General features: G+C 43.0%; 1 protein-coding gene and 1 non-coding gene across 7 annotated transcripts in view; both read right to left on the bottom strand.

Annotated features, from left to right (window-relative positions):
- The window catches only part of SPECC1L (sperm antigen with calponin homology and coiled-coil domains 1 like), a 138,896-nt gene extending 136,064 nt beyond the window's left edge, over positions 1-2,832 (bottom strand). For 2 of the 6 annotated variants that reach the window (XM_063085326.1, XM_063085324.1), the window contains exon 1: positions 2,679-2,832. Coding sequence is in view for 3 of the 6 variants with exons in the window: in XM_063085324.1 (XP_062941394.1) it covers positions 2,679-2,756 (78 nt within the window). In the remaining 3 variants the exon portion in view is untranslated. Of the gene's footprint in view, positions 1-2,434; positions 2,603-2,639 lie in introns of those variants that run through there. The other 4 variants (XM_063085323.1, XM_063085321.1, XM_063085325.1 and 1 more) reach the window with 4 other exon arrangements.
- A 12,399-nt stretch (positions 2,833-15,231) lies between these two features.
- Positions 15,232-15,306, bottom strand: TRNAT-GGU (transfer RNA threonine (anticodon GGU)). The gene has a single exon. It is a non-coding gene; the product is annotated as a tRNA-Thr (tRNA).
- Between the last annotated feature and the right edge of the window lie 6,826 nt (positions 15,307-22,132).

The following is a 22,132-nucleotide window of genomic DNA, read 5'->3' as shown; positions in this document are numbered from 1 at the left end:
GTACTATCCCAATCACCAGGAGGAATTTCCCTGTCTAGGCAAATTTTTTTGGCACACCACACACAAAATCTCCTGACATTTTATATCCACTAAGAAAGGACTGTATTTAAGTATGATTAGAATATAAACATCTTTAATGCCAGACAAATTTAACAGCTTTTTCAGTTGCCTATAGATTGTGACAAATGACCACAAAGTAAACTCATATTTACTCTTAAAAAATAATCTATATTTAAATCTTAACAGCAAAAGCCCCCAGAAACCTTTTCCTAAACCCTAACAACAACAACAGCAAAACAATAGATTCTGGGCTCTCTTTATTTCTAAAAAAATCCAAAAACACAACCAACCTCATATTTGCCATTTACAATTATCATATACCACCATTTACTATCACCATCATTTCATAAAAGTTGCTTAATTTTAATACCAGTAGGACATGTTTTTTTTAAAAAGGACAGTCCTTTAGTTAAATAAATTTAGTTTTATGGAAAACTCCCAAAATTGTCCTTGTTTTCCTTGATACGCCAGAGCCCACTCAATACTCCATTACTCCACTTTAGAAGCCTGACCACAGAGTCTCCAAGATTAATTTTCACCAACTTATGATGAAACCCATCACCCCCCAACCATCTCTGAGGAGTAACGACAAACAATGTCATGGAACTGGTGAGAAGATCTAGTTCTACCCTGGCTAAAGAAGACTCTGTAGGCAAGGACCCGTTAAATATTAACTGCCACCCCAAGCTTCTTTCCACCCCAACCCCGAAATCTACAGATAGAGAAATGAAGGTCCAGAAAAAAAAGCTGACTTGTCCAAAGCCATAAAGCCATGAAGAGAATTTCTCCAGCCTCCTGACATCTCTCACTGTTCCTCTACTGAGCTGGGCAGCTGAGTAATACTATACGTACAAGTTAGCCATATGATTTAAATATGCATATGGTTATACGGCAAGTCTTCCATATTATGAGAACCCAACCCTGATGGTAATTTTGAACCTAAGCAATACTGTCATCTGAGTCACCTGAAAAATAAGATGTACCGTGTTGTTGGTTATAAAAAGAACCTCTGCTTCAGAGAAATCACAGCTCAAAACAACACAATGCTGGTACACAACCTAAAAGTTTAAGTTTGAAGTAGAAATTTTGATACAAACTTCACCTTAACCACAACTACTGTGATTACTCTCCATTCACTATGACACTGTACTTGAAACTAGGGTATTTGGACTTTTACCAAGGCACACAATGATAAAGCTTTTTTATGGCATGATATTCACTTTCTTATTGAAAATGAACGTCAAGAAAACCAACTACCTGGACTATACACAGGCAAGCATTATGAAGCATTTTCCAGTTATCTAAAGTTGGTAAATCTTAGACTCTGCTCTGTGTATACTAAATCAGTGGGGAAAAGGAGGCATTTTTAGGCAGAAAAAAATTATTGGATCAGACATTTCTTTACAGAAAAGATTTTACCCAGATCAATACTTCTTTCACCATATACCCTTCTGTATTGGTCTGGCTATCTTAGAAAATACACGTACTATTTTTATATCTTGCTTTTAATCAGGAAAAAATTACTATATTACCTTTGGTATCATCTACATCAGCAAAACTACAGTCCAGCCCCCTCTCCAAGTCACCATAAATGATTGCTTTTGTCTAGGAAGCCCACAGCTCTTATTTCATATCAAGATGCATCCTCCTGGGTGACAGCAAACATTGCTGGGCTCTGCAACATTTTTTTAAAGGTTCTTGTATCTATCGTAAACTTAGAAAACATTATGAATGTCTTAAAAAGCTCTTTTTACAAGAACATCTTTCTCTGTAATCAACTGGGAAGCAAATTTATGGTAATTTTTCCTGGCCCTTCCTGAACTTTCTAGGACAAATTACGAAGGTAATCAACAAGGTTCCCTGCATTTGAATGATCCCATGTATTCTTGCTTGGTCTGTAAATAGGCTAAAACTACCTGGAAACTGATTTCTTTTCCAATCATCTCCAGGACAGCTGCCCAAGAATGAACTATGATGTATTAAACTTAACCACTTGAGCTATACAATAACCAGGTTGCTAGAAATACAAAATCTCAGCAAAACACCAGATTATTCACATCCAGCCTGATGCAATTAAGCAGGTCTTAAGAATAAAGGATATTCCGTCTACTTCGGGCTTATCTCCCAGCAGAGCTGGGCGCGGGTCCCGGCAGCAGCAGTGCCCGCAGCAGGCCGGGATCCGCCGCCACCAGCCCCTGTTCCCCGAGCCGCGTCCTCGGGGCTCCGGAGCAACGCTGTCCCTGCGGGGGACAGAGGGTCAGGGTGATGGGGCGGCAGCCCTAGCCTCCCCCGTTGCGCGAGTAACACAAAGCTCGAGAGTCGCATACGACGTCTCGGCGCAGAGGCGACCCGCGGGTTGGGGGTCTAGAAGCACCTGGGCTCCAACACCATCCAGATGCACCCGAGGGTCGGAGACAAACACTTCGGGTCGGCCCGGGAGCCGGGGATAGAAACGGCGCAGGCGCAGCACGGGTCGGCGGGGGCCCCCGAGAAGGGGACGGCGCAGGCGCGGGACCCAACGGGGTCTGCGGGGCCGCCCGGGCCTGGCCGCGCGGGCGGCGCTGAGGCGATAAACTGACCTGTCGGCGCGCACTGAGAGGACCCGCCCTGGCTCTTACCGCGCGGCGCCGCCTCGTTCGTTCGCTGGCTCCGGGATGGGGCAGGGCGGCGAACTTGCCCGGTGGCTCGGCCCGCATCCGTTGAGTCCAGCCTCAGGGCAGCAGCCAACCCCGCGGGGCCGCTCGCCGGACCCGCCCAACCTCCCTCGTGGCCTCCGCCCTCTCCCCGCCCCGTTCGTCTGACGAAGCGTGCGCAGGCGCCGTACTGGCCCCGCCCACAGCCCGCCAACGCGCAGGCGCTTGCCGTCCTGCCCACTCCGCTCGTGTCCTTGCAGTCACTGTATCGCGCAGGCGCCTTGCCACTCCGTTGGTCACAGAGGACCCCAAGTAACCCGTGTGCGCGCGTCACGTCTAACGGGGAGGTTTGTGTGGTGGATGCTCCTGGAGGTTCCTCTGGACGCTGCGGGGTGATTTGTCCAGAGTTGGTTCCGAAGGCTTTTCTCAGCTGATAAGTTTGTTATTCGTGCAACCCGTATTTATAGTGTGCCGTATTACAGGACGGTGCTAGGAATGAGCCAGACAGCGATGAGAAAAAACACACAAGCCCTGCCGCCTGGCGCTCCCAGCGCATCAGGGAACACAGACAAATGAGTAAACCAGCCCCCACCCCACCAAAAAAAAAAAAGGCTAAATGGACCCACTGCAATTATCATACAGGTTTTTCCCTTTGATAGTTTGAACTGCATCTATAGATTCTTTTTTAGGTTCCTAGGGAAAAACACAACTTAGTCTTGATAGATTTTTAATACATTGCTGGACTATTTGCTAATATTTTATTTACTATTTTTGCATATATGTCCATCAGAGAAGTTTGCCTATACTTTTGCTTTCTTGTGCTGTCCATGTCTATTTGGTATTAAGCTTATGCTAAATTCACAATGAGTTGGGGAGGATTCCACTATCTCCTTTATCTGGAAGATTATGTACAAGATTAGGATTTTCTGTTCTTTTTAATGTTTGCTGAACTTGCCTATAAAATCATCTGGACCAGTTGTTCTTTTTTTGTTTGTTTTGTTTCTTGTGAGATTTGAGGGGATGGGCTCCAGATTTTAAACTAAACATTCAATTTTTTTAATGGTTCTAGATCTAGACAAACTTGTTTTTCCCTGCTTCATTTTTACTGTTATGTTTTTCTAGGAAACTGTCTTTTTTGTCAGTGTTTTCAAAATCATTGGCATAAACCCGTAAGATTTTTGTTTTAATATTATTCACTTATTTCTGAATAAGTAAAACATTTATATATTTCAAAATTCAGAAGGCAGCATCTCAGCCCCATCCCCATTCCTGTAATTCCCCAAATCCAACCAAATATATTCGGTTTGTTATCTTTCTAGAGATACTTTAGGAGAATAATATCCAAATAAATAGATACGTTCATTTCCTTCTTGTTTTTGCACAAATGATACTATACATACTGATCTGTACCTTTCTTTTGAAAACCAGTATAGCAATGATGTTTTAATATTCTGAAGACAGTCAACATTAGCACAGGACTAAGGTCATGGTTTTCATGACTAGCCAGCCTCGGTTTGAATCCTGGCTCCATCACTTCCTACCAGTCTATCTTTGCATCCCACTTTTCTCATCTACAAAAACGGTAGTTGTTGTGGTGGATTAAGTGGGATAATACGTGTAGAGGCCTTAGTACAATGCCCAGCACCCAGATGCCTGGTAAGTGTGAGTGGGCATTAATGCTACATCTGTTTAGGCATTTAAAATTCAAAAAGCTAGGCTGGCCCATGGCTCACTTGGTAGAGTGCGGTGCTGATAACACCAAGGCCACGGGTTCGGATCCTATATAGGGATAGCTGGTTTGCTCACTGGCTGAGCATGGTGCTGACAACACCAAGCCAAGGGTTGAGATCCCCTTACCGGTCATCTTTTAAAAATAAATAAATAAATAAAATGTTGCGGGGGAGGGAGGGGAGGGAGGAGGGAGGGAGGTTTCGGTGATGGGCCACAATAATCAACCACATTGTATATTGACAAAATAAAAATTAAAAAATAAAATAAAATAAAATAGAAAATATAAATAAATAAATAAATAAATAAAATTCAAAAAGCACTCAACATGCTGCATCATTTTGATCCTCATTCCAGCCCTGTAAGAATTTTGTATGAGGACAAAGTTGAGGCTCAAAGAAGTTATTTCACTTGCCCAAGATCTCTCAGCTAGCAAATTGCAGAACCAGAACTGAACTGTCTGGCCCCAGGCACCTACCATCACCTCACTGCTCCTGACGAACTGTGCATGCTGTTAAAAGATACCTTTTACGTTAAAGTGCACAAAAATGTACAGCTTAATGAAATATCAAAACTGAAGGTCAAGAAAAGACCTTTAGCAGTTTCCCCAGTACCCCTATCTCCTCCCACCTCCCATCACTACATTCTCCCCAAAGGTGACCACCATTCTCATATCTAACTCAGGATTAATATTGACTGATTTTGAACTTTAAATGTAATCATATAGTATTGTATTAGTTTCCTAGGGCTGCTGTAACAAATTACCACAACCTTGGTGGTGGTTTAAAACAATAGAAATAAGAGGCTGGCTGGTTACACTGTCGGTTAAAGTGCAGCGTTATAACACCAACGTCACAAATTTGAATCCCCAAGCTGGCCAGCCACCAAAAAAAAAAAAAAAAAAATAGAAAAGAAAAGAAAAAAGAACAGAAATGTGTTGTCTCAGTTCTGGCAGCTGGAATTTTAACATCTAGGTGTCAGCAGCTCTGAGCTTCCTCTGAAGGCTCTGGAGGAGAATTCCTTACATCATCTAACTTCTGGTAACTGTATTCCCTGTTATTCCTTCACCTCTGTCTTCATCATCAACTTCTGCCTTCATATTCACATTGCCTTCTCTGTGACTATGTATGAATTCTCCCTCTGATTCTGTTTTATAAAGACACTTGTGATGGCATTTAGGACCCACCCAGATAACTTAGTATAATACCCTGTCACAAGATCCTTAATTTACCACATCTGCAAAGACCTTTCTCCAAATAAGATAACATTTACAGGTTCCAGGGATTAGGACTTGGTATCTTCAGGGGCCATTATTCAGACTACTACACATATGTATTCTTTTGTGTCTGCCTTCTTTACTCAACATTCAGTCTGTGAGATTCATCCATCTTGTTGCTTGTATCTATGGCATGCGAAATGAATGTCATTTTGGTGGCGGTGTAGCATTCCATTCTATGAATTTACCACACCATGGTTTATCCATTCTCCTATTGATGGACATTTGGGTTGTCTCCAGTTGTGAGCTAATAGTATAAGGAAAATTGGAATAAGCAAAAAAAATTCCTGGTGTCTCCAGTGGTGTAAAGCTACAGCAATAGCTACACTAATTGTCTGGTTGGGGTAATTCATAACTAAAGCTAAGACGTTGGATTTAAAGCCAAAATGTTTCATTATTTAGTTATACTAAGTTTCCATTTGTATTGTGAGGGTTAGGGCTCAGACCCTTCAAACCCATTGTACAGACTGGGTCACCAGACCCCTCACAGGTCAGGCTGGGTCACCAGACTCCTCACACGCAGGTCCATGCTAGGTAATTGGGAAAGTTCTCGGGAGTCATTGGCAGACGACACGAGCTCAGGAGGTGGTGGCGGTGGCAGCAGTGGCCTCCCTGTGGCCCCCCAGGGACATCCCAGGGACAGAGGACCACTGTGGATCAGAGCCACTCGTCCCTTATACTTAAGTCCATAACCCAGGACATCTGGATGCACATGCACAGTTACATCATATGCTCAGCAAGATTCTGAACATGTGAGGGGCCCTGACCATTTTCCTTCACTTTCCCTACAAGTGGAAAGCTATGCATTGTTAGAATACACCCTTGTGCGGGCCGGCCCGTGGCTCACTCGGGAGAGTGCGGTGCTGATAACACCAAGGCCCCGGGTTCGGACCCCATATACGGATGGCCGGTTCGCTCACTGGCTGAGCGTGGTGCTCACAACACCAAGTCAAGGGTTAAGATCCCCTTACCGGTCATCTTTTAAAAAAAAAAAAAAAAAAAAAAGAATACACCCTTGTGGGTTATCTGATTCTGATTCTGATTCTTTGGGGCTCTGGGCCTTTTATTGCCTTTGAGCTCTTTTATACTCTGTAAATTGTAGAAAACTGATACAAATACAAGTTATTCTTTTCTAGAAACAACATTCCCCAACAGTGGAAAAGACAGTTTTGCCTCCATTTGCAACTTTATTTCTTCCTCTATTTTTTTTTTTTTTTTTTTTTTTTTTTTGGTGGGCTGGCCAGTAAGCATTGCAAGTTTATTTCAACATTACTGATCTATTAATGTGTCTGATCCTTGAATTCTCCTTTGAACTTATAGTAACATCTTACCAGTTCCTCTTAATTAAGAGTTTGTGAAAGAAAGTCTAAGGCTTTGAAGCAGAGTCGGGAGACTGAGCAAGGAACACACTCACATACCTGCTACTGGTCAAACCACAGGATGTGTCAACAGACTTGGATAACAACTGAAGTCATCACTGCTGGCCTTCAACAACATCTTTCATCTGGAAAGCTGGAAGCCCCTTGTTGATTAACCAATCAAAATGGTTTTGCATTTCAGATTTCTGCCCAGCCAGTGAGCTACCTCCAAGAACAAACTTTTGTGGAAATCCTCTAAAAATAAAACCTTTCCTGGGCCTGCCTTACGGAACACTATTCACTGCTGTCTTGACTCATTGTACCCAAATTGCAGTTTTTGTTTTTGTGGTTTTTTTTTTTTTGGTGGCTGGCTGGTACGGGGATACAAACCTTTGGCCACCTTGAACTTGGTGTTACAACACCACACTCTAACCAACTGAGCCAGTCCCCAAATTGCATTTCTTTATTTTCCAAATAAATGTTATTTTTTTGTTTTTGTGTTAATTTTTAAGTTAACAAGTTAAACAAACCCTTTGACATGTTTATATTATATTTGTATGAGAGTTATGATTTTGCTTTTTGAAAGTTACCCTCTAAAGGAGCTGGCTGGTTAGCTCACTTGGTTAGAACATAGTGCTGATATCACCAAGGTCCAGGTTACGATCCCTGTACTGCCCAGCAGCCAAAAAAAAAGAGTTACCCTTTGTTAGAAGAATAAATATAGGCGAACTGAAGTTAACAAAATTTAATTTGAGCAAGAAATGAAGAAAATAAAAAATAAAAATGACTTGCAAATCGGGCAGTCCCTAGGGTAAGAACAGATTCAGAAGGACTACACAGAAATCACATGATCAGTTAAGATTTATAGACAGTCTAAAATCAACTCAAAATGGATTAAGGATTTAAATATACACCCTGAAACAATAAAACTTCTTAAAGAAAACATAGGAGAAACACTTCAGGAAATAGGACTGGACACAGACTTCATGAATACGACCCCAAAAGCATGAGCAACCAAAGGAAAAATAAACAAATGGGATTATATCAAACTAAAAAGCTTCTGCACAGCAAAAGAAACAATTAACAGAGTTAAAAGACAACCAACAGAGTGGGAGAAAATATTTGCAAAATATACATCTGACAAAGGATTAATATCCAGACTATACAAGGAACTCAAACAACTTTACAAGAAGAAAACAAGCAACCCAATTAAAAAATGGGCAAAAGAGCTAAGTAGGCACTTCTCTAAGGAAGACATACAAATGGCCAACAGACATATGAAAAAATACTCAACATCACTCAGCATCCGGGAAATGCAAATCAAAACCACACTGAGATATCATCTAACCCCAGTTAGGATGGCTAAAATCCAAAAGACTCTGAAGGATAAATGCTGGCGAGGTTGCGGAGAAAAAGGAACTCTCATACGTTGTTGGTGGGACTGCAAAATGGTGCAGCCTCTGTGGAAAATGGTATGGAGGTTCCTCAAACAATTGCAGATAGATCTACCATACGACACAGCTATCCCACTGTTGGGAATATACCCAGAGGAATGGAAATCATCAAGTTGAAGGTATACCTGTTCCCCAATGTTCATTGCAGCACTCTTTACAATAGCCAAGAGTTGGAACCAGCCCAAATGTCCATCATCAGATGAGTGGATATGGAAAATGTGGTACATCTACACAATGGAATACTACTCAGCTATAAAAACGAATGAAATACTGCCATTTGCAACAACATGGATGGACCTTGAGAGAATTATATTAAGTGAAACAAGTCAGGCACAGAAAGAGAAATACCACATGTTCTCACTTATTGGTGAGAGCTAAAAATTAATATATAATTCACACAAACGGGGGGGGGAGAAGATATAACAACCACAATTACTTGAAGTTGATACGACAAGCAAACAGAAAGGACATTGTTGGCGGGGGGAGGCGGGAGGGAGGTTTTGGTGATGGGCAACAATAATCAGCCACAATGTATATCGACATAATAAAATTAAAAATAAATAAATAAATAAATTATGAACAAATACTTAAAAAGTCAAAATATTTCACACACACAAAAAAAGATTTATAGACAGAAAAGGGAAATGATGGTACAGAAAAAGGCAGTGAGACACAGAACATTTGACTTGCCTGCAATTGGCTGAAATTCAGCTACCTTCACAGAAGCGTACTTCTAAGTTAGGTTTTCGATTTGCTTATGTGCTAAGTTAGGTTGTGGTTTGTATGTAAGAGCTCAAGTATGAGTATGGAGGCTTTCTCTGGCCAAAATTTTTGTTTGATTTAACAATTCCCCCTTTTTGGTCTGCCTCTCAATTTTGAGAGATTGACTGAAACTTTGGGCATTGACCCCACTCTCTGTCACCATCGCAAATACTTGGTTTTAGTGTGGAATTCACGAGTCTTCTTTGGTCTCAGTATGGAGTTCACTAGTCTCAACATCACACCAGTTGACCAATTCTTATATGTTTTTGCTGATCTAGTCAAAGTGAGACCATCCAATGCTTGATAGGTGGCGTACACAAAACATTTAAGACTTGAGAGACCAAGGTAAAGGATTCAGATACCCATACTGGCCAGCCAAGTGGAAAAAAAAGAAAACAAACAAACAAGGAAAGACTTGAAAGAATACAGTGCACAACGGGGACTATGATAACTATCAGAAGGGTAATATCAAAAGACCAAAGTGAGGGCCGGCCCGTGGCTCACTTGGGAGAGTGCGGTGCTGATAACACCAAGGCCACGGGTTCGGATCCCTAAATAGGGATGGCCGGTTAGCTCACTTGGGAGAGCACAGTGCTGACAACACCAAGTCAAGGGTTAAGATCCCCTTACCGGTCATCTTTTTTAAAAAAAAGACCAAATGTATTCTTAAAACATGAGTTCTTATGAAACAAATTGAACCAAAACAGACAAGCAAAAGTTCAGGCAATATAGGCAGTTCAACAATTTTCAAGTCTAATTGGTCATGGTCCTTGTGCAGAGTATGGTAGCAATTAAGGATCTTAGTTTACTGTAAAGTGGCATGGTTTAAAGAAGCATTCATTTTTGTTGTTAGTCTAGTAATACAAGTCATAATAACCTGGAGACCTACTAGAAGAAATATAAAGATTAGAAAACCCTGGAAAATCAAGCTTGCCATCTACCACTTAGGAAACCTGCAAATCAACTGTTAGTTGCTCCTGTAAACACATCATATGTTCCTTTCTCTTGAGAAATTTTCTTAATGTATTCGGTTGCAGTATCTAAGGAAACAGCAGTATCAGCCACCTTTCTAGTTAAGCTTTCTGTTGTAACAAAATCAGGGGAGAGCTAGGTACAACATTCAGTTTTGTTCAATACAAACAAAAGACCTCAACTTGAGCAAAAAGGAGATCTAAAGCTGCATGATGTTCCATGAAGTGTTTTTGTTGAATATTTGTTATCCACCTTTCAAAGAGTGGCTTTTACCAATCTGAAACCCAGGGAGGCCTGATTGGCTAGAAAATCTAAGATTTTTCACAATTTAGGGATTAACTTCAAATTCCATACAACTGGTACACCATTACTGCCAAGAGTGAGCCCCCAGGAACCCCACTGGAATCTTTCCTCAGTAGAACTTAGCATATTTTCATCTATTTCAAGGTTGGTGCTAACTTCAGTTATTAACCACTTTGGCCTCTGGTCATAGGAACTATTATGAGAACTTTTAGGGGATGCTATTTGAAATGCAGGAGTGAGCCATGCCAAATGGCAAGATCCAAACCAGCAAGGAGGCAGCACAGAATAAGCAGATTCTTCACAGACCCAATATAGCCCTTGGAAGTTGGAAAGGAACGCCACCTAGTTGAAGTAGAGCAGGGGTCAGTTAAATCTGTTCACCCATAAATTTGCATAGCTACTGAACAATGTCCAGTGGGACATTTACTTTTCTGTGGCCCCTTTATAACATGCTATAAGGGTGCATAACCACATTTGGGAAAAGGGGACTCTACTGGATTTGATCTGTTTACAGTACATAAACAATTACTTGTACCCACATAGAGAATTCCCAGATCTTGAGTGCATGATGCCTGAAAGCACAATATACCTTTCGCAGGCATTACTCAGATAGGCTTTCTATATTTTATAACAACCAGATTGTTAATTGGAAAAGTCAAAGTGTTGTTTCTAGTGAATGCAGGAAAGCAAGTAGCAGAATGTTTAGAATATCAAGGATAGCTTTCCACTCTTCCTTTGGAGTTTCAGTGTGATTCTCATTGGGAACACGGAGACGTATTGGTATGTTTCCTGATTTTTTGATATTAGCCCACAAATCCAACAATTGCTCTGGTTTTGCTAAAGCATAAGCTCGCGCTAAATCCATCCACTGATTATGTTCCCATAGATTTTCCTGTGAGGGAAAGGAAAGGATTAGGACAACAGGAAATGTGGAAAAAAAGAAAAGAAAAAAAGCATAAGACTTTCATGATGGCAGAGAAATATTGATCTATGTTTTGGGGGAAGCTGTCCACTTCTACAACACCATCTGCTTTGGAGGAGAAATTTCCCTGGTTAGCTTTACCTTAAAGTTTCCAACAGGTGTACAGTTCCAGGAGTCTGAAAGGGCCCTTTTGAGTTCTGAGATGTGGACCCAAGGTTCGAGATTCTGAAGCTTCACTGCAGTGTGAGTGGTGAGAAGAACTTGGTATGATCCCTTCCAATGAGGTTCAAGGGCAGTCTTTCTCTGATGTCATTTCTGGAAGACCCAAGATCCAAGTTTTAAACCATGAAGAGTTTGATTGTCCTCAGTGGATCACAAAAAGCTTTTTTTACCTGCTGAAAATACACTTTAGCATAATGCATTAAAGCCTTGAAGGATTTAGTCATATCAGAGTTTAGGAGAGTGGGAGAAGCATGAGGTTCTATTATTAGGGGCGTAGGCCTTCTGGTGACTATTTCATAAGGTGTCAACTTATGTTTTCCAGTGGGAGTGGATATCTGATTGTCATTAAAGCCAATGGCAGTCCTTTGGCCAAGGCAACCCAATCAACTAGTTAACTTTCCCAATTTTCATACTAAGATACATTTGTTCTTTCAACCTTTCCAAAAGACTAAGGGTGACAGGGACAATGGTAGTGCCATTATGTTCATAATGGCTTATGTAACTACTTTATAACTTTCCCAGTAAAATGAGTTCTTCTGTCACTGGAGATTCCTCCAGGGATGCCCCATAAAGGAAATGCATTTTCTAATAATTTCTTAGCTACTGTCACAGCATCGGCTTTTCTACATGGGAAAGCCTCTACCCAACCAGGAAGCATGCAAACTATTACAAGAACATATTGAAACTCCATTGAGGGTGGCAGCTGTATGAAGTCCATCAGTTCAAACATTCAAATGGCCCATTAGGTAGTGGAAATACACCACTTGAAGTTTTTATTGTCTTCCCAGGATTATGAGTTTGACAAACCAAACATTGGTTATAAACCATTTTTGCAACTTTGGAACAGTCACCTCACCAATATTTTTTCATAACGTGGGTCAATTCGTCTTTTCCATGATGAGTTGTGGAGTGCAGAGCTTTTAACAATGGAAGCTCTAAAGGCTCAGGAAGGACCAGGAGGCCATCCAGGCCTTGAGTCTATGCTTAACATTGAATTAACATCCTTTTAAATGCCAATTTTATTTTTCCAAATTAGGTGCATTGCACTGTTTATTGTATAGACTGAGATAAGGAAGTTGATTTGGATCAATCTCATGGAGTTCATTTGGATTGTATACCCTAACAGTTTCAGCACTAGTTGATTCTGCATAAAAACTGCTAGTATATTCCCTCAATATTCAGGTTCAGGGCTGGCTCGTGGCTCCCTTGAGAGAGTGAGGTGCTGATAACACCAAGGCCACAGGTTCAGATCCTTTATAGGGATGGCCGGTTAGCTCACTGGCTGAGTGTGGTGCTGACAACACCAAGCCAAGGGTTAAGATCCCCTTACCGGTCATCTTTAAAAAAAAAAAAAAAAAAAAAAAATTCAGGTTCAGTTCTACAGGCATGAGCTTCAATCTTAATAATGACATTCTGTGATGGAAGCAGGATAACAGAAAGGTGTTCATCTACTTGGAGTCCATTTTTGATGGAGGTTCTACTTGAAGTGAGAAACCCTCATTGTTTCCATAACATGCCCAAATCATGTACTACTCCAAAAGCATATCTGCTATCTGTATAAATATTTACTGACTTTTCCTTAGCTATGTGACAAGCTCAAGTGAGAGCAAAAAGCTCTGCAGGTTGAGCTGACTTAAATTGAGGAAGATTTTCCCTCTCTATTAACTCATAGAGAGTTCGGGTGGTAACAGCATCCCCTGCCTGATATTTTCCTTCTGAGTTTTCAGCATTGGATCCATCAACAAAAAGAATTAACTCCGGAATATCCAATAGAGTATCTCATAAATCAACATGAGGGGCCACTATTTCTGATACTATACTTACGCAGTTGTAGTTCTTACCATTGCCAGGCAGAGGTAATAGAGTAGCAGGGTTAAGTAGGCTGCAGAGTTTTAGACGAGGATTAATCCAAGGAGATAGGAGAAGAATTGCATAAGAGGTTAGTCTACTTGCTGAAAAATGCTGAGATTGGTTGGAATTTAATAGACTTTCTATAGCAAGTAGGACTTGCAAATGAAGTTCATTTCCTAAAACCAGCTCAGATGAAGCTTCTACTAACTTGGGTGCTGTTGCTACTGATTTTAAACAATGAGGGTCTAATTGCTTCTGGGTCTAATTTCAGGCTCCCATATGCAGTGGGCCTATGTTTTCCCCTGTGTGCTGGAGTAAGAACTCCTAATGCCTGATGGTAGCATTCATGAACAAACGAGGTCAAATGCTTGGTATAATTTGGAAATCCTAAAGCTGGGGGCTGTTGTAAGACCAATTTCATCCGGTTAAAAGCCTGCTCGTGACTGTCCTTGCAAGGTAAGGGCTGTGGAATTGCATTTCTAGTGAGCTCATACAATGGTGAGACCATTAAAGAAAAACTTGAGACCCAGGATCTGCAATATCCTGTATGTCCAAGGAAACCTCTTTATTATCTTTTGGCTGATGTTCAGGAAAACTTTGAATAGTTTTTATTCTTTCAGGTGAGAGGGAAATCCCTTCAGCAGTCAAGTCATGTCCCAAATAGTGGACTTTTTCTCTTGAAAGCTGAAGTTTTTCCACTGTAAGTCTTATGACCTTTACGTGTGAGTTGCTGTAAAAGGTAAAATTGATTCAATTTTGGAGAACTCTTTAATGGGAGAGCATAACAACAAGACATCTGCACACTGAATAAGAGTAGAATTTTGAGAAAACTGTAGGATTATTAAGTCCTGATGCAATGCCTGGGAAAAATGTAAGAGCTTCAGTAAACCCTTGTGTATTACAGTCCAGGTGTACTATTGACTTTTCCAAGTAAAGGCATTAGGTATTAGGGTTTGAGACCATAGGAGACCTTGATATCACAATTTTATTAATTGCCCATAAATCTTAAACAAATCTCCAACCCCATCCATTTGGTTTTTTAACTGGTAGGATTGGAGTGTTACAAGGACTGGTACATGGAATTATGAGTGTTTAATTAAATCTTCTGTAATTGGCAAGAGCCCCTGGATTGCTTTGAGTTTTAGTGGATATTGGAGTAATTTAAGGCAAAGGTTTAGAATGATCTATTTGGACCTTTATAGGTTCCACACTTTTAATCCATCCTATATCAGTTGAGGAAGAAAAATACCCTAAGCATTCAGGTATTTTAGAAAGGTCAGGGATATTATAGGCCTGAGTTTCAATCTTACCAATTTCTGTCTGTCAAGAATATAATCGTCTGGTTCTGGAGATCCAGGAAACTCTAAGATTATTTCTCCCACCGAGGAGAATTTTATATGCCCTTTTAGCTTTGAAAGTAAGTCTCACCCTAGCATGTTTACTGGAGCAGTATCACACAGTAAAAAGTATGTTTTTCTGAAAATGAAGTTCCCTCTCTTTTAACCCTTACTCAGAAAGGATAGTGTGATGTAACAGTATGTTAAATAATCAGTTATTTTTCTATTGTTTGGTGTGCCCTTCCCCACTTTACAAGGAAAGTAACTTTGAAATGACCTAACTTTTTGTTCTTTCTTTCTGTTTTCTTCAGCCTTTTCTGTCTATACATTTTTATTTATTTATTTTTGGTGGCTGGCCAGTAAGGGGATCTGAACCCTTGACCTTGATGTTACCAACATCACACTCTAACCAAATGAGCTAACAGGCCAGCCCTAGCCTTTTCTGTCTATAAAACCAACCTCCTCTGCTCGGCTCATTGAAACACGTTCTATTTTATGGAATTAAGTGTTGCCTGATGCCAGAACTGCAATAAAGCCAACTGAGGTCTTTAAATTTGTTGTAATTTTGTCCTCTGACACCACCAAGTGGAAGGGTTGTGGAAACCTGCTTGGAGATTCCATAAAGCAGGAGGAGCAAACACTTCTCGAGCAGCTGTCAAATGCCAGAGCCTGTACCTGTGGCTGGGAGGGGGCAGGGATGGCTTTGACCAAGTCCCTATCTGCTAAGAGCCTTCTCTGGATGGGGCAGCAGTGTGACCTGGTCTTAATCATGTGAGATTGCTGCCAACGTTTCCCAGTGGAATAAGTGAGATTTTTGGAGGAGGTGGGATTTCAGGAGGATTTCTATAAAGAGAAGGCACATCAGGGGCAGTGGGCAGCATGAGAGAGAGCAAGGAAGTGAAGGTAAACAAGGCATCCCTGGGGGAAAAAGAGCAGAGAGCATGGCTAGGACACAGAGAGGTGGGGGTGCGCAGAGCAGAGAGCTTCCCCCTCCCTCCTCAGACCTTGAATTCTATAGTGTGCACAGGGTCAGCCACTGCAGTTTGGCAACAGGGGAGGGACATGCTGGGAGATCTTCTTTAGGAAGACTAGCCTCATGGAGTGCACAGGATGGGAAGGGTGAACCTAGCAGTCGGGACATCTATGCATGGTCTGGGATGGTGCGTCTGGGAGCCCTAGGATGATGATGGGGTTAAAGGGGAGAGGAGTAATCGTAGAGTGGGGCACAGAAACTTCCAGATTCCACGCCAGTCTGTGGTTGGGCCTTAGTGCTGGCATCTGGGTGGTCCCGTCAGCTTCACCTGTACCTTGTTCTCCTGTCCTTGCTCATCCTCCTCAGCGCCCCAGGACTGGAGAGACTGAAAGAGCAGGCAATTGAGGCAGGTACTGGCCACAAGCTGGGAGGGGACCCGATGAAGTGCCCAGCCCTGGGGAAGCAGGTGGCTGACTGTCTGAGCAGGAGGAGATCTATTGGCATGTGAGCCCCTCCCAGGGCCTCACCTCCAAATAGCAGAGTTTGGGATGCCTCCATGACCCCCACACATAGGCTGAGAGTGCCCCAGCCTTAGGGGCTGACATCTCTCCTGTCAGGCCCCATTGGCCCTGCCTTGCCAGGGTCCTGTCACCACTGAGGTGGGCTGAACTCTGCAGCCTGGGACCTTCTTGAGCTCAGCACCTGTGGTTTCTTGAAGACCTGCTCAGCTCCCTCTGAGCATTGCACCCTGAGGCCCCCATCCTGCTCAGGCCCACTGCTCCTATCTGCACCACACCACAGCTGGAGGAGCCAGAACCAGCAGGGGCTGCAGGCCAACTTTTAATTGGAAATGACCGTTCCCAATGGTTAGCAAGTGATCAGATCCCTGTGTCAGGGCATCTGGCTTGAGATTCTTTTTTTTTTTTTGACAGCTGGCTGGTGTGGGGATCTGGACCTTGACCCTGGTGTTACAATACTGTGCTCTAACTGAAAGAAAGTGAGCCGAGATGCACGGTACCGATCTAGCTTTATTAAAGGAAAAGAATCTGCTGGGCTGCGCTCAAAGTGGAGGACAGCACCAGGTGTGGGAGTGAGAGAGCTTTTATAGGGTGCCAAGGGCTGGCTGATACAATCAAGGAGGGGCATTATGCTAATGTGGAAGCTATGCGACCAGGGTGGAGAACTGCGCCCTTGCAGAAGCAAAAGGGTTTCTGTTTTGCAGAAGTCACAAGGCTTCTCCTAAAGGGAAGTGGGGATGGATTTGGTGCTGGAGTGGAAGGCAAAGCCGGTGGCTATTTTGTGCTTATTGTGTGCACAATGGTGCTGGTCACGTCCAAGATCCATCACTAACCAACTGAGCTAACTGACTAACCCCATGCTTGGGATTCTTGACGTGCTTTCCTCAGAGCCAGCGGAGCTCTGGGACCTGGGAAATGTGCAACTGTCAGCTAAGCGAGGATGTGTCTGAGAATGAAGATGGGCCATTTGCCTTCCACAGTTGCAGCTACTCACCTTTTGTACCCAGCGACCACGGCCTGAGGCCCGGGAGGCTCTTTGGGATGCCAGCTGGCCTGCAGGCACCCAGAGGAAGCATGGGAAGGAAAATGACTTGGGTCAGGACATCCACCCTTCTTTAGGGCCTATAGAGATCAGTGTTCATCAGATCCTCTCATTTCACAATCAGGGAAAGAGGAAGAAAAGGGTAAGCCAGTACTTCCCATGTGCCTGCTCTGTAATTCCCCAAATTTGAGTTCAAACTCTGGCTTGGACAGCCACTAGCTGTGTGACCTTGAGCATTTTCCTTGACCTCTCTGCCCCCTCCCTTTTTTTGTGAACAATGATGTTAAATAAAATTTTGGGGAGACCATTGATTTGGACTAGGCTCCTGTACTAGGCCTGACAGATTAATTAATGTGGAGTATAACTACAGTAGCTGAGCTTTAGTTAATTACAGGAGGCTCTGTAACCAATTGACCAATTAAGCTGTAATCAACTAAGTTGTTTCTACTCTGCATTTCTTCCATTTCCTATACATGCCTATAGATCGTGTCATTTGTTGGCGTTCTGTGAACCTGCTCTAGTTCAGAGGACTGCCTGATTCATGCATTGTTTTTGTTTGCTTTGCTGTTTTGTTTTGTTTTTCTTTGCTCAAATAAACTCAGTTAAAATCTAAAGCTTTAATAATGGCAATGTTCCCACATCCATCAGGGCTAAATGGGACATTGGGGACTAAATAACAGATTGCCACTCTATTAAACATCCCCTGCACACCAAGCTTTTCTTCAAAGCACTTTTCACACACCAAATACATGACTAATATACTGTAATGATGTATTTAATGTCTGTCTACCTGGAGACAGAAGTCTGAAGGGCAGGGCCTGGCACAAGGTAAGGGCTCAGGAAAGGGTTCTCTGATCATTTATTAACATCCAGATCTTCATCTATACAAAGCAATACCCTTTCCAACTTCCTGACTTGACTCCACCCAGCACTGGTGTGACATTGTGATATATAATAAGAAATATATATTTTCATCTTCATCCCATTTCCTGGCTCACAGCTTCTAAAACCTCTAAAAACTCTCCAAAGTGATGAGTGTCTTTCTGAATGTTAATAAATGGCTGGTGGCTGGGGGCTCCTGGATAGCTCGGGGTGGGTCACCAGGGGAACCAACCATATGATTAGGGGGTTGGAACTTTCAGCCCCACCCCATCTCCTCCGGGCAGAGAAGGATAATCAACTAGTCAATGTACCTAAGTGTTTCCCTGAGTTCTGGGAGCCACCCTAGCAAATGATCAGACCCAAGAAGAGGGTTGTGGGAACCTTCAATTTGTAGCCAAGTCAGAGAGAAGTTGGGCCTAACCCTGGGAACCTACTACTTGCACTTGGCATCTGAAGGGCAGGGCAGTCCTGTGGGGTTACCCAGCCCACGTCCAGCTGCCTGCCCTGTACAAAACCCCTGGCTTGGCTTGCCAAAATCTGCTACTCCAGGACATTCAGCTCCTGGCTGAGGCTTGCCAAAATCTTGTTACCAAACCCAAGTTCAGCTGCCTGACCCAGACAAAAACAAACAACCCAAAAGTCAAATGTTGGTGGAACAGGAAGTCAGCTTTACTCAGGAACACCGGTGACCTGAGGGAGACAGTGGGCTGACCCATCTCTCTGGTAAGCCTGAAGGAGAATGGCCAGACTAAAACCATCTCAAAGACTCAGGTTTACTGATAGGTTTTTAAAGAGGGAGTTAAAGGAATAGAATGTGGGAAGTGAAAAGCAGGAAGGAGGGGGATGCAGAAGGAGCCAGGTGCAAGGTCTCGCCAAGGTTTCGTTCCCCTCTTTGGCATTATCTTAGGGTCTTGCAGGATTTTGACTTGCTTTGGGGTGGAATCAGCATAGGCTTATTGATATCCTCCTTGGTTTCTCAAGGTCTGGATAGTACGGTGTCTTGTGGCAAGTTTGCAGCTCCAGATGACTAGAAAATAACTTCACATCTTACCCCATAACCAAGATTCAAAATATCAAATAACCGTGGAAAAAGAGGAACTCAGAAAAATGCATGCTGAGAAGAAAAACTTTTTTTTCCCCTAAAGCCCACGTAGTTTTTGGTTCCAACATGGCTTCAGTCCTGCTCACTCCAACAGTGGTGTTACCACCAGACCAGGCTCAGCTTGCTCTCTTGCATTAAACAAATGACTCGAGAGTCCAGAAGTTGGTGCAAGGATTAGAAGGTTTATTCAGATAACTGGCATCTGGGGGATGACCAGGCTAAAATCATCCCCCCTTCTGATGCCTGTTCTGGGGTTTATAAAGGGGAAGAGGCAGGACGATGAGGTAAGGGTCTTTGTTCTAAAGAAGAAAAGGCGGGGAAGAGTCTGGGAGCAGCAGATGATCTAAGTCAAATGTCAGGGTCCCATGATGGATTGGAAACTTCAGCGTCACAGAGTCTGTGGTCAGCTTCAAGTCCTTGATGTTACCTCGAGGTTGGAATCCTTATCTCCTATGGAGAGCTCAAGGATAATAACCTTAGTCCAACATCATAAAAATACCTGACTTGGATTTCTAATTAACGTCAATGCAGTCTGCCTTTAAGTAAGAGGGGGAGTTTACACCTAGCTAGGTGGTCTTGCCTCTCTCTTATATCTCCTCATTTGCAGCCAATCAGAGAGGTAAGAAAAACAAGAAACTTAGTTTCAGTCCTTGATTGTAGGTGCACCCCTCCCAAAGTAAATCAAGGTAAGAGGCAGTGATTTCATCTCCCGGCAGTCTCTCAATTGTTTTGCTAACCTCGAGGAATTGATGATTATCAGTTCTCAAGTTAATGGCTGACTGAAATGTTCTGCTTGGTTTTAGTTACGCCAAACATGGTTGTTTTTCTGGCTAAGGTCCCTTTCAGTGGGACTGGGCCCTTAACTTGTCGCGTCTGCACTAACTCCAGTTAGCGTCAGAATGGAATTGAATTGTAGGACACCCAGCTGGTGTTAGAGAATTGGTCAGTGGGAAAAAAAATCCACACATTTGGTCACAGAATTGTTCTGTGTTGAGTGCGAGTGTAGAGAGGAAAAACGGTTTTTCTCAATCAGAAGGGGATCACAGGAAACCAACTACACATCATAGTGGGGTCATGGAAAGAGCAGGGGTGACTAAGACAAATGGATTCCAAAGCAGCGTCCCTGAAGGCTTCAATAATATTCATCGGTGGGCGTACAGCACTTCCTCGTGTCTAATTTCATCCTTATTTTACACGTATTAAATAAAAATTATCAGAGGCCATTGTTTTCAACTAAGCTCCTGCCCTAGGCCCCAGCAGACCAGACAAAATCAAAAGGGCGTCACCCATGCTGAAGTTGCATGTCACCAAACCCAAACTAAGTTGTTATCTGTTATGTGACCTTTCAAGAAATAGGTAGAGATAACAGCCTAATTTTCAAAACAGCCCTGTTCAATCAGCACGATAATGAAGTTTCCTCTGTTTTAATCCTTAACCAGAAGTGACCTGAAATTAACCAGTCAGTTACCTTTCTATTCTTCTGTCTCCCTGTCCCCACCTTGTATGGAAAGTCACTTTGAAATGACCAATCTACTTTTTGTTCTTTGTTTCTGCTTTCTTCAGCCCTTTTTCTGTCCACAAAGCCAACCTCCTTGGCTCGACTTATTGAAACACGTAATTGAATTTTATGTAATGGAGTGTTGCCTGATTATAGAATCACAAATAAAGCCAATGGAGATCTTTAAAGTAAGTTTGTTATAATTTTTATAATTTTGTCTTTTGGCAGTTGGCCTGTAAAGGTGTCCAAACCCTTGACCTTGGTGTTACAACACCACGCTCTAACCAACTGGGCCAACTGGCCAGCCAATTTTGTCTTTTTTTTTTGTCATTTTCCGTGACCGGCACTCAGCCAGTGAGTGCACCGGCCAGTCCTATATAGGATCCGAACCCGCGGCGGGAGCGTCGCTGCGCTTCCCAGCGCCGCACTCTCCTGAGTGCGCCACGGGCTCGGCCCCAATTTTGTCTGTTGATGCACATGAGGAACGTGAGGCCCAGAGAGCTGGGTTAGTGGTCCAAGAGGTAGAATCAAGCCTTGGCCTCTAAGTTCTGAGTTTGCACCCCCGAGCCAGGGATGCCCACTTGTGCATAAGACTCCCAGAAATTCTGCACATGTCCCAAGGCTCCCAATGCCCCTCTATCTCCTCTTCCAGAATCATCTTCAGGACTTGCAGCCCTCCCTTAAATATTCTCCCTTTGAGGGTGGATTTAGTAAAGGGCAAATTTTGACCAAATAGGTAAATAGTAGAAGCAAGGAGTGCATCATCATCCTGTGTTGAACTCAAAGCAAGGCTATAAATAAATGACGCTGCTTTTATAGGAAAACTGAAGGCGGTTCAGAGAAGGTCTAGAAAGATCAGGAGGAAAGAAAGAAAAGCCTGTTGAGAAAACATAAAACTGCCTTGGGGAGGAACTAATTTTAAACTGGTCACTAGGCCACGCCTGTCATAGCAGTCAGGGGAGGAGAGGGGACAAGGGGGTGGGAGAGATACCCACATTAGAGGTGGCCAGAGCTGGGCCAACCTGGGCATAAAGAAAATGGTCAGCAAGAGAGAGGCCACCAGGACAGGCAGCCCTTCCTCGTAAGTTAGTAGAGAAGACCGAAGGGCTGCAGCTAGGGGGCCTGGAAAGGGCTGTTTCTTCTTCCTCTCATGCTTTCTGAAAGTTAGAAGCACGTGTGTTTGTGAGGCAGAAGAGATGGGATTCAGAGTAGAGGAGGGATGCACCTGTGAGGTGGGAC

The sequence above is a fragment of the Cynocephalus volans genome, chromosome 2 (genome assembly GCF_027409185.1).
Source record: "Cynocephalus volans isolate mCynVol1 chromosome 2, mCynVol1.pri, whole genome shotgun sequence".
Taxonomy (NCBI): Eukaryota; Metazoa; Chordata; class Mammalia; order Dermoptera; family Cynocephalidae; genus Cynocephalus; species Cynocephalus volans.
Note: the sequence above shows the minus strand (reverse complement) of the source record. Positions and strands in the feature narration are given on the sequence as shown.